A 15,381-nucleotide genomic window follows, 5' to 3' on the forward strand; every position below is an offset into this window, starting at 1 on the left:
GCTTATCCAGAGGCAAAAGACGGGCGTGAGTTGGCATGGTGGATAGACTAAGAGTTCGAAGAGGTAATTCCTCCCGTATAATCAGTCTTGATCCCTTGTGTAATGATTTATAGACAGTGTAACTTCTGTGCTGTGATGGATCCATAGTTATTTACATTCGGTAGCAATCCAGTTATTTATTTCTCAAGGAATACCTAGGAGGTAGGTACGTAGGTAGATGTAGGGTTACATGCAGATGGCCTAGAGCTGTGGCAGCTCTATAGAAGCTATCTAAGTAATTTTGAATCTCCATGGGCGCAGAAGTATCTCCGATAGCTCCACGACACGTAGGAAACGTAGGGAACCAGAATTCCCGCGGAAGTCTCGTACATAAATTACCGTAACACGGGGTGTTCATAATAGGAACAATAAGCGACGAGCCCCATTATTCGCTTCACGAATTGTTGGGAAATTCTGGATTATGAGAATCTTTATAGACCAGACCATATTATAATTATGAAATATTACGCTATCGGGACTTGTGATCTGCTTCGATGGTTAGAATCCGGTTTATTCGCAAGGCCGCGCGGAGTTCGCGAAACGGCGTCGTAGTGTTGATATTGAGCGAACTCAACCGTAATATTATTTTAAACAACTTGCTATATGGCTCATATAACTTCCCCAATACGAAACGGCTTTATGCTTCGAAGCTGGACGGCGAGGAGGCCTGCCGACTAATAGTAGGACCCGGACAACAACTATTAATCTTAAGCGAGCGAGCCCAATATTATATGCAGACTGCGGCAAAACTCCTGGTCAGTATAGAGCTCGGTATTTTACACCTATCCTAGTCAATAGCTACCTTTATGATAATATTTCAAAGTGCCGAGATAATGCAGTGGAATCCGCATACGCTAAATAATAATCGAGGTCTTACGCGCATACAGATTCAACTCATACGCCCGAACTATATTTGATATAACATATTTCTTCGATAGATTTATAAAGAATTCGCTATTGAATATCTCCAAACAGGACCCGGGGATATACGGCTAGCGATGCTCGAAATTAAGACATACCAGTCTTACTATCCTCTTATTCTATGGCACAACTGTCCAAATACAGCAGACAATGTGAACAAAATATAAAGATATTATGAAGTTATGCTTTGTAAATGACTAAGGGTTAAAGAATCATCCTGTAATATGAGTTATATAGGTACCTCAGGTGCCGAACCTAGCTAAAATCTATAAACGCAATTACAATGCCTTGCTTTAAGATATCCGTGGCATCATCTAGATTCCAGAACGCTAATGCAATAAATCATCCGTCTTGGTGGCCTTTAAATAGGTAAGCATAGGTGCTCTATTGTCTCCCAAACGCTTTATTCTCATCTCTCGACTCTCCCAACACATTCTGGACGTCGTCACGGTTTTCCTTTTTCTCGACCTCTGTCTCATTCACCTCCTCATCCGTCATCGTACTAGACGATTCTAATAACTGCGGCGAAAGGTCCGTACTAGGCGCTACGGACTTCTCTCCTTCGATTCGCTGCGCCTCCTCATCGTCGGGCTTCTTGGGGCCGGTGGGTGCAAACCTCGAGCGGGCACGGATACGTTCGCCATACTTATAGAAGGCGAATGGAATCGCTGCTAACAACGTCGCGACACCGCCGATTAAGGAGCCTCCACCTCCAATGCCGAGCGCTTCGAACATATAGTTTGTGAACAATGGTGCCGCAGCACCGCAAGCCGAACGACAAACAGTATTAACCGCGATAGCCGACGCGGCGTACATCAAATAGGAGTCGACTAGATAATTCAAATACCCGACAAATATAAGCATGAGCGAGGTTGCCAAGAATACTCCAGCTATCGTTGGGACTATCCAATGAATAGAACTGCAAATTCTGTTAGTCTTGCTCTAGGTAATATTAATCATGTGCAGTTTGCCTTACTTGAACTCAGCGGTCCATGCGAACCAAAACATGGTAGCTGGAAAAAGAACGCCGCCAATGAGAGCCAAAGTTAACCTGTCCTCTGGTTTTAGGGGTATCCCGTTCTGCATCTTTTTGGTCTTATGTTTGGAATCGAAGAAGACGACGATAGCACCGATGAAGGACCCGATCACGGTTCCAATCAAGGGGAGCTCGCCGACCCCAGCGTTCCACCCTCGTCTCTGCTGGAAGACTATTGGGTATATGGTGAATAACATGTAGAGCAACATGTACACGACAGACATGTATATGGCACATAAGAAGGAGATGGGATCAAAAAGGATAATCCACGGCCTCGTGAGAGCCACGCGATAGATCCCTAATAATGAGCGATCGCCCTCCTCAACCGGGGCCTTAACATTTTCGTATCCCGGGATCTTAGCCTTTCTTATGCGACGAGCTCGATGGACCAATATCATAGGGCCGAAGGTCTCGGGGATGGTAAACATAGGTATCGCTGTAGCGCCGCCGAGCCATAGCAAGACGTAAAAACTCCACCTCCAGTTCTTCGTAAGCTCAAGAAAGCCTCCGACAACTGGTCCAAGAGCCGGTCCTACCCAAACCACTACGATACCATTAGCCATTAGCCATTAGCCACGACAACTCCCCCATCCCAGTCAAGACGCTTTAACTTCCGAATCATATTAGAAAGGAAAAGGTATTTGAACGTTACATACTGCATGAGAAAACAGCCATCGTAAATCCACGCTCAACGGGGCCCCATAGATCCGCAAGCACACCCGGGCTATTGCTGAGCGGAGCGCTCACGAACGTGCCTGTAAGGAATCTGCCGACAAGCAAGCTCCCAAAGTTGGGCGCGAAAGCACAGAGGAAATTAAATGCGATATACAGCAAGAAGGTACTATAGAAAATCCATCTTCTTCCGTAGAACTATTTAAATCGCTTCGTTTAGCCCTTTATTCACTCTTAGGGGTAATACCTTGGGATGTCATACCTCCGATAGGGGAGCAAAGACGAGAGGACCTGCACAATAACCTAAGAGGAAAAGTGTTATAGTGAGTCCAGCCGCCTCTTCCGAAACGTTAAACTCTTTAGATATGCTCTGCAGTGCGTTGCGTCAGTTATACTAAAGCCATGCTATAAAGATGACTGAAAGAAAACAAGACTTACACCAAAACAACCAGAAGGAGCTGACGATGCGAAGGTAGCATTCACAACAAGTAGAACCGAGCATATTGTCACGTACCAACGCCTAGGGTTAGACCAGTTATGCGGGTTCTCGATATCGTCGGGTTTAAAATCGACATGTCCATTATCATTTAGGTACGGGCGTTCTTCGAATTCCAGCTCAGCAGTCTTATATGGCTTCGCCGTAGCCCGCGACAGGATACGAATAAGCTGTCCCATATTAGTCTATACCTAATTCTACTCTCAGATATCTGAGGCATAAAGTATTTGAATAAGACATATTGGTAGACAATTGGAGAGGATTGAGGAGAATGATAAAGAAAAATGCAATGGGTTAAGCAAGCTGAAAGCTCGCGTTTAGTGTTAAAAGCGATGCTATGTACAAGATAGGTAGCGTAGCATTGAGACGAGGATGACAACATTGCGTCAACCTTGGGTAGCCGATGTGAGATTTCATGTCAGGTGTTATCACCGGTGCCCATCCTGCCATCTCCTAAGAACCAAGAATAACTTCCAGATCTTATCAATCAAAATTGCTATGTAGATCAACGGGGTTGATAATTCCGTTCTGTCCGTGAACCTATGATCTGCAAAATCGACCTCCTAAAATCGTGTCATTAAAGCCGCTATGATGTATTACATATGCCCGCAAGGTATTGTTCCTCGAGCACCGGGGATAAGAGCGTATCCCGTTAGCATACTTACATCCACTATGCCAACCTGATCCGGAAATAAGAGATCGCCGGATACCCCCCTTCCCCTTGGAATTTCGCATTTGTCAACGGGATAAAAACCACTCCATCATGACTCACGTCGGAGAGATTCAAACACTGCTTACAAAACACCACAAAAGTCGTTGACTTGTCAGCTAGCCGTCGCCGTTATCTTAAGCATACACGTAATATCTCAAGTTGTATGTGTCTGCGTTGAAAAAAAGGGATACTCGAAAGATGGATCCTTTTATTCTCGTTTATTGGAATACCTTCGAAATCCAGCGACGTCTCATTTTGGAAAGGTTAGATAAGGGGGCTTATTTAGATCAATATGCAAGATAGTTGGTCATATATCTGTAGCCCAACATACCCAACATACCCACATATGTCGAATTCAACAGTTTTACAACGGTTTTTCATTAGACTTCTTAGTCTTCTCGGATGAAGCGGTACCCGAACATTTCTCGGCTCCCGCATCATCCCGCACATGTGCCTCGATAATGGTGTCGTCTAGATCCCAAATCATATCCTTTAGTAATGTTTCTTTCGCCGGTACAGCGTAGCTTAGTGCCGTGTAAAGAACGATCGAAGTTACGAACCCGAATAGGAAATTAAGGGTGTAGAGGTTAGTAACGCCATCGTTAATATGAACAACTTGGGGGCCGCTGATGCTCAGGCCTAGGCCGGGGAGAAGAGACGCGACGGGCACGATGAAGGCGACCGCCGCGCGCCAGTTACATCCGCCAACATAGCGGTAACGACCATGCGGATCATACAAGCTCGGTATGTCGATCTGCATCTTCTTGACAAGCCAGTAGTCAGACGCCATGATGCCAGCCATCGGCCCGAGGAAGACGGCATACCCGCTCATGAAGGCGAGGAAGGTTTGCGCAGAACTGAGGATCTTCCACGGCACCAGCACCCAACCACCGACAAGCGCAGCGATAATGCAGCCTCGCCTAATATTAATCCAGCGAGGTAAAAGAACGGTTAGGTCGTTGGCCGCCGAGATCGAATTCGCGGTGATATTCGTTCCAACCTACTCCACATCATCTTATTACGAAGAGCCCCTTATGAACTATATAACCTTCGGTGTTATAACATACCTGTGCAATATACCACGCGAGGGCGGCAAAGAAGGCGGCACATCGTCCACCAGAGCCATAGTCGAGCCAAATGGCTATGATATCCAAAGGGTTCCAGAGGTAGTCTCCACTAAATACTTTGCTCGCAGACGTTGTTACAATACCTAGAACGCCACACAAAGTAAATATAATGGGCATCGCTGGGAGTTGGATGTATTGGCCCCTAGCCGACTTCGCGTAGCGAGTGAAATCAGGTATGTTTACAGCCAAAGTGCTCCATTGACCTGCCACGCTCGACATGCAAGTTAGCCATAACCAAACGTATTGTTGTTCGTCAGCCGTCGCTCGCAAGGCAAAGATGTCACCGCCCCCTCCAGCCCTCTTGATACACCACCCCATCGTTGCAATGGCAGCTACCGGAGCGGCCAACAATTTAACCCAGAACAGCGGACGTAACTTGGTAGGGTGGATGAGGAGCAGTGGTAGTTGAATTACCCAGAAGAGGAAATAAGAAAGCATCCCTTGCGTGGTGATGCCGGCAGTCTGGGATAGCTGGTTCGGAATGTCGTTGTACGACGGCGCCCAGGCACGCAGCATAATCGTGATGCACTGAGCTCCGTTTGCGCCCTAAATGTCCATGTTAACCTGCAATGCATTCCAGTCGAGGACCGTCCTCTCTAGCTTCTTTACCTGTATACCCAGCCAAAACATAGCTAGAATGGCCCGGCTGACGATGCAGAAGTATCTTAGGTAGTAACCGAAGCTACTAGTCGCAATCACGGAGAAAGGCACATGAAGTTTAGCACCAATGGCGCCGTTAAGCACAAGAGGTACAGCAACGCAGAAGGTTCCTACTATCATGATAGGAATGGCTTCACGCCAACTCAGTCCCACCGCGAGGATTGCAGAGGCCGTCTGCCATGTAGCCAAGTTAATCGTGTCGGTAGCCCAGTAGGCCAAAATCGTCCACGTATTCCACGTCTGATCCTCGACGGGCGTTGGATCTAATCAGTCCGCATTAGTACCTATTTAACGCGGAATATTCTAGACAGGGCAACTCTACCCATATCGCGATTCGTCCATACGTGCGACGGGGCCAGCGCGCCGGTCTGCTTAGGGAGTTCCCAAGAGTGGAGGGAGGTAAGCCTCCTCTTGAGCTCAGCGGCCGACAGCTTCCTTGAGGAAACAGCCATCTTGACGGAATTTGGTGCTTTCAAGATGGCAATCGGCTCTTAGAGCAGGAGACGCAAACCAGCAGCCCCGTCAAAGGTAAACTTATTTCAGGTAGCTGCACGTGAATTACTCGAGGTAACCCTATAACATCGTAAATATATACCTGGAGCATCGTCATCGTGGTGATACGGAACGATGTCAGATAAGAAAGCTGCAAGATGCAAGATAGCTTCCCAGTCATCCTGGAAGATCATCCTGGAATCCAATAAGGAACGAGTTCCTTATCAGCCTCTCCCGACTCACATATCCGAACCATGGACATGGTGCAAGCTGAAAAGGAGTTAGTTTGTTCAGGCTACGCCTGACCATCCATCCTTAGCAAATATTATGATAACTGCTAAAGACTATATTTTAGAAAAGGCCGCCGGAGTCCATTCCATATATTTTCATCTTTTATCCGCGCGAGAATGAATATAGCATTCTTCAAGCTTCAACCCCATAGACATAAATGTAACACAAAAGTGTAGCAAGCGACGAAGTTACGCGTTTGTGTCGTTTGTGTACCTAGATGCATGAGCGCCAACATGAATCCTACGTACCTAGGTACCTCCTGTATAAATCCCTGGAATGTCTGGGAAGAATGCCGCGGCAAGATAACAGGGATCAATTTCTGGCCCGTGTCACAAATACCTAAGATCGAGTTCCCAATTGCACTTTATCCATCAGAGATGAACAGAACTTGTCATCTCATTACCTATTACTATCGATGCTACCTACATGTAGTACAACCCTTAGATATCTGTGATATCATGTATGTAGGAGGCCTTCATCGCCGTGTTAGAGCTTCCAGACCATCCTGCTTATCACAGAATATGTTGATAGCTTGAATAATCTTGACTTCACCTTTACCCTCCTGGCTCCGAGTGAAAGCTAAGCGCCAAGCACTCTCGTCCTCCACTATACCGCTATAATCGCCCACTTCTTCCTCTGCTTTACCCTTAAAAACACTCCCAGTTTCGCCTTCCCACGGGTTAGCCGGCGTCTCCGCTAACTTGGTCAACAGATGCGGCGCGACGGTGATATGATGAGCACCCGCGAGCTTCATGACTTCCTGGATGGACGTCAAGCTAGCGGGTAGAACCTGGGTCTTGCTCCCGATCTTCTCGTAGTATCGCTGAGCAGAGCCGCAGAAGTCGAAGGCTTTATGCTGGTCGACGTAACTAGATGTCGCGCCCAGATTAGCTTCTACACTCACCTAGTGCTACCGGGTAATATATACTTCTCGTCAAAGTGCACTCGCAGCTCATTGATGTACGGTGCGATGTAGGTACAGCCCACATGAGCCGCCAAGGCAGCCTGTTCGAGACAGAACATGGTTGTTGCCAATGTGGAAATGCCTTGGTTTTCCAATTCGCGACATGCTTGTAATCCTTCCCAGGTGGATGGTATCTTAATGCAAACCCTCTGGGTGTCGTACCCTGGGTCCAGATCCTTAAATATCGCCACGATGCCTGACATCGTTTCCATTAGCAATCCGACGACTACAGTTCCATGCCACCTCTATCACGTCCAGGATGCTCACATACGTTTCGCATTCTCAATTGTCTTCTGCTTATTGTAAGAGTACTTAGGATTTGTCTGTATATGAGAATATCCCTTCAAGTAAGGTACTATTCTCAAAGCCAGTTTCACCATCATAGTCTCTACCGCCAGCTCCGTTACGGCCACGTCCGGGTACGACGAACGTTTCGCCGACGCATAGTCGATGGCATCTCGAATCAGCCCGGCGTGTAGAGGCTTTCCATCTTCATTAAGACGTATCAATTCGTGGTATGCGATTGCCTTGTATGCTTTTAGCCATTTGCGCCTTGTGAGGAGTTGATCTTGAGCTGGCTTGCCTGATTTGACGTACAATCCACGAACGGACCAAGCTGCTTTGGCACTGCGCTGGTGAGCTTCTAGCTGCCTTCTCATACAGCTCGCCCCTAGCTATCGGATGATCACTCACCTTCAATATCAAAAGTATCGCAATCCACCGCACTGTATGATCGCAGTACATCGAGCAAGCTCTCCGACGATCCCATCTTTCTTTCACTCTGTCTAGCGGCAGTCAACAGCAGCAGTTATTGATATCAGGTTTAACCGACCGATTCTTATAGTATAAAGGAATAATGATTGGGGAGCACAGTCTCCCCGCTCCATACTTAGGTTAGCTACTAAATGTTTTATTAACTACCACCCATCCTCGGCTCAGATACTCCAGAATAAGTTTTATACTTGCATATACGGACCAGCGATCTCGGATGAGGTGGGGGGAAACTACTTTCTATACGTAAAAAAAGATCATTTGCTAATAGCAGACCATTTAAATCACGGAGATATGTCCAGTGGAAACACACGACCAGCTGGTAGTCTCAAGACGAAACTCGATAAGATATAAGATAGTTATAATTATGCTTAAAGGAGACAGTTGATATATCATGAGCTCTTACCCTCTCGTCATAATTATTCCTGTTCCCAATAAGCTCACTTACGATTAACCTAGGTTAGGTAGGTGGAAGCTCGGTTGTATTAACCCCGGATTAGCTCGTCTGGACCCCTCGGCCGACATCCGCCTGTGGATCTAACGACATCAAGCCTGACACTATTTACTAAAGAGTGACAATGGATATAATTTCAACGTAGATGTTTAGGGCGAGAAGGGACCAATCGAGGACTACACTAAAAATAGAACATTGTACAATACGGTGGAATGCGGCCTACTTCCTTTGCATGCAGTTTAAGTATTCCACTGCATGTAAATGCGTAGAGCACAGCGAACTCGAGTACTCGACTAATGGTCAGTTTCAAGAGTACCTGAAGGAGATTCTTTGAACGATCTAGGGTAAGGTAGGTATATATAAAGTTAATATAAGTTATTCCCGAGCCCAACTGTTTTACACCCAACCAAGTGGCTTTACATTGAAGACGCAATATAAGGTACCAAGAGGTAGATAGGTTTGCATCCTAATTTAGGTCGTAGAATTACTAGTTGTGTCAAAAACGTACACTCGTGGCTAAATTAATGTTCTGGAATTTACCTATTCACCTACAGTGTTATAAGTAACCTGGAATTGTCCCTTCTGTGACCTTTTTCCTGAGACATGGCCAAGTATCGACGCATCCGGAAATGGTTCCTGATTTCTTCGTACTACCAAATATGAAAGGCCTTCAAATATATACCAACCGAACAAAGCTAAAGCATTGTCTACATCTTTTGTCTTCTCGTCGAGTCCATATGAGGAGTGGGTTCGATGGCCGAAAAGAGGTGGAATGGAATGCGTTCGTCTCCGAAATTCTTTTCTTCTCAATGCATCGAAAAGCTGGAATGCTAGTTCAGTCCTCACACGACCAGAATAGGATACTTGGTTAGGATTTACATGGCTAATAGGACCATCTTTGTCCTCTCCAGATAGCAAATCAATCTTTTCCTTCTTCTCTCGTCGCTTAATTCTTCTATCACGCCCTGAGGTACGCTTTTACACCATATTGCGATACGTTAAGCTATACCAAATGTCGTGATAATAATCTCGCAGTCGGTATCCAGCTGTTATTCAAACGGGCAACTAGCCCCCAACGCCTTCTTCTGTAAAGTGTGATCTTGCGTGTTGTCACCATGCAGAGTTACACCACCACCGCTGTATATCAGCAACCACCTCAACCACTTGAAAAACAACCTGAACAACCACCTCAGCCTCCAGTCCCGCAGACAGTACCTCAGCCAGTACCTCAGCCAAAAGACTACTTCCAACGCACTCCGCCGGTCTTTCAGTCAAGCGGCTTGGCAGCTAGAGTGCCTTTCGAACTTCGAGCCAATCCTGTCATCGATAGAAACCATCCGGATTTTATGAGGGTAGAACGGTACTTCTTTACATTACTCCGGAATACCAATCTTACTCTTCAGGAAATACTTGATAATACATTTGAGCCTCACGAGATTGGCATCCTCGAGCCAGCCAGCCATCCGCCAGAACTTATTAAGCTACAGAAAGCAAACTCCATTCGCTATCAACAGATACTAGACACCCGCTTCAAAGGGAACGCCCCTACGTTACAACTCAAGTTAACTTTGCTGTACTTCGGGTTACCAGTTGCTCCAATGAAGCCCGGGTCGTCTCAAAAGCTAGTGATTACAGACCTAGACTTTTTAGAGGACAAGGTCCAGATCGCGACTGACCCTCTAGGGTTCCTAAACGATTACGCCGAGAGAGCATACGGCGACCCTCACAAGCATGTTTCCGATCGACATTTTCTTCAGCTTCCCGCTACGCAGGAGTTTACGTCTTTACGTATCCGCCCTCAGCCATATACGGACTTATCGGCGTTGAGACTACGCGGCGGCGCGTTGCCCTCGAAAATGGACTGGGAACCGGAGGGTGATGCCACCTCTATTCCCAATCCAGACACTAGTTCTGTAAGGATTTTTGGATACCAAGGGTCGATTCTAGTCAAAGTCTCCTCTTCGGCATACGAAAGTTTTGTCGAGGCCGTAGACCAGCTCCTAGGAATGAGATACAAATACAATTATTCCATAACTCTTCAGATATGGGATCAAAATGGCTCCCACACCGAGCCTGTCACTCAAGCAACAGGCATGATCTACCAAGATAATAAGAGACCCAGCGGCGTCGACAGTATATATTCATTAGTTGAGAAATTATTCAGCCGAGAAAATAAGGGTGGGCGGTACTGTGGCTTTGTATTCTTCGACAAGGAAAAATCTCCAGAATGCTACCACCCATCTGCCGAAGTCGATCAATACATCGTTCGTGTGTGGGATGGCGATCAAAAGAACATGGCATATATGAAAGTTCCAAAGTCTCTAATGTCAACACACAAACCGAATCAATTCAGCTATGAATACTTGCGCGCCATGCGGGTACTCTTCCCAAAACTTCCTCACGCTTATTTCAATTTCCCGGCGGGCGGTACAGACGTAACGTACGGACTGCTCGACCCACCTCCCGTAGTCTGGAATCAGGTTGTCCAAGATCATGCAGATAAGGACAACTTACCTCTTCTACGCTTCAGCCGAATTGACGTACCAGACGATGCCATACCGGTTTTCATACCGGGGTTCCACTCCTACGACACCGACTTCTCGGGCAAACTACCGGTAACCTCCTTAAGCAGAGACGATCTTAAATTAGGCGGAGGGGATAACGACAAGGTAGGGTTGTCGAAGCTGATTAGCGCGGTGAACGCTGCCAACCCATTCGCGATCAGTCACAAGAAAAAGATTGGCATCAAAGTCTGGATTCCGGGAGATGAATTCTTGAACTCCTCGCTTCCCGGCCGATTCATCAATCTCGTGGGTACCGAGATCAATGAGCAGACAATATATAATTGGAAGGCTGCCGTGCGCAGTTATCAAGGGCCAAGAATTCATGCCATACCTGGAAAGATAAGCATCGTAGCTCGACCTGTTTTCAGCACTTACACGATTAGTGCGAAGAACGATTCTAAACGCCATTTTTCAGTCGATCTCAATGATCTAAGACTATCAGAATTTAAGGAAGAGGTCAAGTCTAACCTCTTCCCTAGATATCAAGTAACGTCGAAGAACCTAGTTCTACATCTAGTTCAGTCAACTTGGTCAACCAACAAAATCGACTTCGCTGTCAGTGCAAATACGGACGAGAACGGATGGGAATGGATTGTGAGACATATCACGGAACCAGAAATAACCATATCCCTCGAGTATTCGGTCAACGACTGGGGTGAGTTTCCAACTGGCCATTTTCGAGAGTAAAATAATAGCTAACATACAGAATAAAAGCCGTGGAAAAGGGATCTGCATGGGGACCACGCTACGACACTACAGAGCCCTTCACGCTAACATCGAAATTCGATTCGATGAACAAGCATTTTGCGCCGTATGATCCTCCTGTAAAGCGATTGTTTAAAGGATCAAAGAACAATTTAGATGGTGCCATGAGGGCACAGAAGCTGAGAGAAAGGCTATTCTGGGATAGCACAAGCATGTTCGCCAATCCGACTAAGCCCGCATTACCGCTTCAGGGTCCGCCTATTGAGACTCTCATCAGGACGGGGCCCAACGTGCCGGCGTTTACTACCGCAATGCGGACTCCTAGTGAAGTGGCCCGACTCGAAAGAGAAGTCCACACGCTACGAGGAAATCTTCTCGACAGAGTTAGGGAATGCCCTTATAAAGACTGCGGGCGGATTTTCCGCTTCCAAGATGGAAGTAAGCTCGATCGACACTTGCGAGAGGATCACACTACTCTCCAGTGTTTCTTATGTGACAAAGAAAAGCATCTACTCCGGTTCTATGATACCCAAAGTATAAGGCAGCACTTTCTTGACAAACACTACAATAGCATTAAGGAGGAGCTTGGCGGGGTCTCCGGGGACCAGGAGCACGGTACAGGGAAATCCAGACATTGCAACCGATGCGGGCGTGATCAGACAGTCCTGAACAACCCAACCGACCAAGCATACCATGGTAGTGTATGCAAGGTTGGCCCGCGCAGTCATGCGGTATTCTGCGGGTTCTGTGGACGTACCAAGGAAAACGCGTCGGAAAGTTGCGAATGCGCCAAGTTTATGAACGAGGAGTCGACGAAGGACGATATGGTAAACTGTATAACCTGTGGTATCGAATACGATTCGACCATGAATCCGTCTTACCGTGACCAACACCGTCACCACTGTAGGCTACCTGGCGGCAGATTAAACGATTTCTGTCCCGGCTGCGGTATAGGTCTCGCCGACAAGAAAGAGAGTGAAAAGTCGTCGCATATGTCCATATGTACCGGATCATCACCACCACCACACAATAAACACACTGATCCCTTGGGTCCTAAAGTGTTTTCAAATATCCCTACACCTCCTATCCATGACAATATTGTCAACCCTCCTCCTGATGACACTGATGCCGCTCTTCCCTCTGAGTCTGAAGAAAGTGAGTCTGAAGAAAGTGAGTCTGAAGAAAGCGAGTCTGTTCCGAGCGAACCAGAACAAACCCCCCCGCCGCAACAAGATCCTATTAATCCGGCGCCATCTAAAAATCTCGATGACATTCTTAATGTCCTAGGTCAAGATAAGCCTCCTATTGAGCCCGAACCGGCGGAACAGCCCGAACCGGTGGAACAGACCGTACCGGCGGAACAGACCGTACCGGCGGAACAGACTGTGCCGTGGAGAGAAGCAACAACATCGGATCCACTCCCATCTCGACGATCCCGCTCTCCTCCATGGGATGAATTTCTCGAACCGCAGTCGGAACCCTGGTCGTTCTATCCGGAAGCCGACTGGAGATGTTCCCGATGCTTCAGGGCTGCAGGAAGAAGCATGGATCAGATAGAGGTAAGTATACGACCCGACACACTTAAGGTTGGCGAGACGTAAGCTCACACTGAAATCGTGATAGATGCACATGTACGAGAAAGGGTCTTGTAGGATTCGTCGCACCTTGGGCACGACAAGATACGGCCCCATGCCTAACCGTAGCGGATGGATCCTCCCCGACGAGAAATTTGACTTTAGGACGGCGTATTACAAGTTTGTCAGCGAATATCCGGCATATCAATATACTATGTTCCCGGTGCGCGAAGAGAGCATCAAGTCGGTCTGGGAAGACCCTTACACCCTGGAAAAAGCAATCGGTTCTATCGAAGACGACCCGAACTCCAGAGGACCGAAGTACCTAGAGACTCAGAGCGACAAGCTACCATGGCCGCCGCTGAGCGAACCGGAACCGCATCCGTCGAAGGTTGAGAGCGTCGTACCCGTAGTGAACGAGGAATTAGAGGAAGTAAACAAAGACGATAGTAAAATTATTGAAGAGCTTGACGAAAGTAAAGCTATTGAAGAGCTTGGCGAAAGTAAAGCTATTGAAGAGCTTGGCGAAAGTAAAGCTACTGAAGAGCTTGGCGAAAAAGGAAAAATAGCCGATACCAAAGAAAAGAATCGTCGTAAATATGTGATCACACCCCCACCCGGAGACCACATCCTGCTGTCGACGGAAGAGGATGACAGCAGCTCCCCAAGCGAATCAGAGGAATCAGAGGAACTAGACGAAGAGTACGATCCGACCAAGCAACCGGCTGAGACAGAAGACGAAATTGAGGAGGAATATTCGGAGAGAAGTGCTGTGGAAGACCCTATTCAAGAATTAGAAATAGACCCCTCGGGGAAGTCTAAAAAGCGTCCCAGACCGATAAAGCCGCCTTTTGACGCTGGGGACCGTACCACATGGCCATCTGTTAAGAGGCGCGTCGGGCCACCGCCTCCAGCAGTCAAACCCGGCCCTATTCCCACTAACCTTGACCCCCCTTCGCCCCATGGCATTGACTACGTCCCGTGGCTCACGCCGCAACCGCTCGAATCTCCTCAGCCGGATAAGAAACGTATTCAGATACCCGATTGGGATCCCGTCATCTCGGTCCCTTCTATCTACAACGAGATGAACGAGCTTGCCCGAAAGTTTGGACGGGGTTCCCAGCCGCCGTTTACGAAACCATCTACATCATCCAGTGTACCACGCTCCAAGCGGTCCGCATCTGGTCACCTTTAGCCAGGCCCGAGACTCGGGGGAAAGGTTCCTTCGGCAAGGGCAAGAATTAAAGAGGTAGCTATCATTTATCATCCAGCGGGAAGAGGCTAATAGAATTGAGCTGGATATGCATGTGTCGATTAGAGAGGATGAGATGTACAAGAATAGAAGCGTATTCGATCTTTACGGCTTGGGTATACGGCTTGGATTTTCTTTTGTCTTTGAGAAAGGGGGTTGACCCGATCCAGAATAGCTAACTGGCAATCTTCCTCTGAGTGTATAGTTAGCCCTTCGATAATAAATGTGTTAATGAATAGGTACCTAGTATTCTAATTCGCAAGTTGTCTCTGCGTAGTGTCTCCGCGTGATATATCATTCGGTACCGATTATGTTGAACTCTAGGTACCTAGGTTATGTACTCAATAGGGTGTGTAGATTCAAATTTCTATATCGCTAAGTAACTTAAGTAACTCATATTGTGCCATTTAGCATTAATTCGACATCCAGTTTCTTAATTCATATATCGAATCGTCTATAACTGAGACATATGCTACTTATTTCAAGGACACCGATCTACAAGCCTCACCAGAGCGATGAGAGTGACGGCATCACTTCAACTTCAAGCAACGCATTAACCTCAGCAAACCCTTGCGGTTCTATTTTAATACGTTAGTTCTTGGGCATAATAGTAAACAGAGCACCTCCCCTTTCAATTCAACACGCCGCGAT

At 47.1% G+C, this 15,381-nt stretch overlaps 4 protein-coding genes across 4 annotated transcripts; 1 reads left to right on the plus strand and 3 right to left on the minus strand.

The window, feature by feature from the left end:
• Positions 1-1,344: 1,344 nt before the first annotated feature.
• F5Y00DRAFT_256084 (MFS general substrate transporter) lies at positions 1,345-3,343 on the minus strand (the record flags this gene model as incomplete). The annotated part of the gene is made up of 5 exons (XM_048010359.1): positions 1,345-1,879; positions 1,937-2,540; positions 2,653-2,866; positions 2,931-3,038; positions 3,107-3,343. 5 exons carry the CDS (start codon positions 3,341-3,343, stop codon positions 1,345-1,347), a joined length of 1,698 nt encoding a protein of 565 aa, XP_047860260.1.
• Positions 3,344-3,944: 601 nt separating this feature from the next.
• F5Y00DRAFT_201357 (permease for cytosine/purines, uracil, thiamine, allantoin-domain-containing protein) lies at positions 3,945-6,588 on the minus strand. Its single transcript, XM_048005354.1, has 4 exons — positions 5,986-6,588; positions 5,613-5,926; positions 4,944-5,549; positions 3,945-4,876 (listed from the first exon to the last, which is right to left on the minus strand). Exons 1-4 carry the CDS (start codon positions 6,113-6,115, stop codon positions 4,241-4,243), a joined length of 1,686 nt encoding a protein of 561 aa, XP_047860261.1. The 5' UTR covers positions 6,116-6,588; the 3' UTR covers positions 3,945-4,240.
• Positions 6,589-6,736: 148 nt separating this feature from the next.
• On the minus strand, positions 6,737-8,633 carry F5Y00DRAFT_248945 (putative transaldolase). The gene is made up of 5 exons (XM_048009517.1): positions 8,104-8,633; positions 7,994-8,037; positions 7,682-7,937; positions 7,375-7,606; positions 6,737-7,315 (listed from the first exon to the last, which is right to left on the minus strand). The coding sequence occupies exons 1-5, from the start codon at positions 8,177-8,179 to the stop codon at positions 6,922-6,924; spliced, it is 1,002 nt and encodes a 333-aa protein (XP_047860262.1). The 5' UTR covers positions 8,180-8,633; the 3' UTR covers positions 6,737-6,921.
• A 1,117-nt stretch (positions 8,634-9,750) lies between these two features.
• On the plus strand, positions 9,751-14,673 carry F5Y00DRAFT_274081 (uncharacterized protein; the record flags this gene model as incomplete). Its single annotated transcript, XM_048013294.1, has 5 exons — positions 9,751-11,854; positions 11,914-12,600; positions 13,198-13,463; positions 13,528-13,981; positions 14,126-14,673. The coding sequence occupies 5 exons, from the start codon at positions 9,751-9,753 to the stop codon at positions 14,671-14,673; spliced, it is 4,059 nt and encodes a 1,352-aa protein (XP_047860263.1).
• Between the last annotated feature and the right edge of the window lie 708 nt (positions 14,674-15,381).

This window comes from Daldinia vernicosa, assembly GCF_022497035.1.
Source record: "Daldinia vernicosa strain CBS 139.73 unplaced genomic scaffold F5Y00scaffold_77, whole genome shotgun sequence".
NCBI classification, from domain to species: domain Eukaryota; kingdom Fungi; phylum Ascomycota; class Sordariomycetes; order Xylariales; family Hypoxylaceae; genus Daldinia; species Daldinia vernicosa.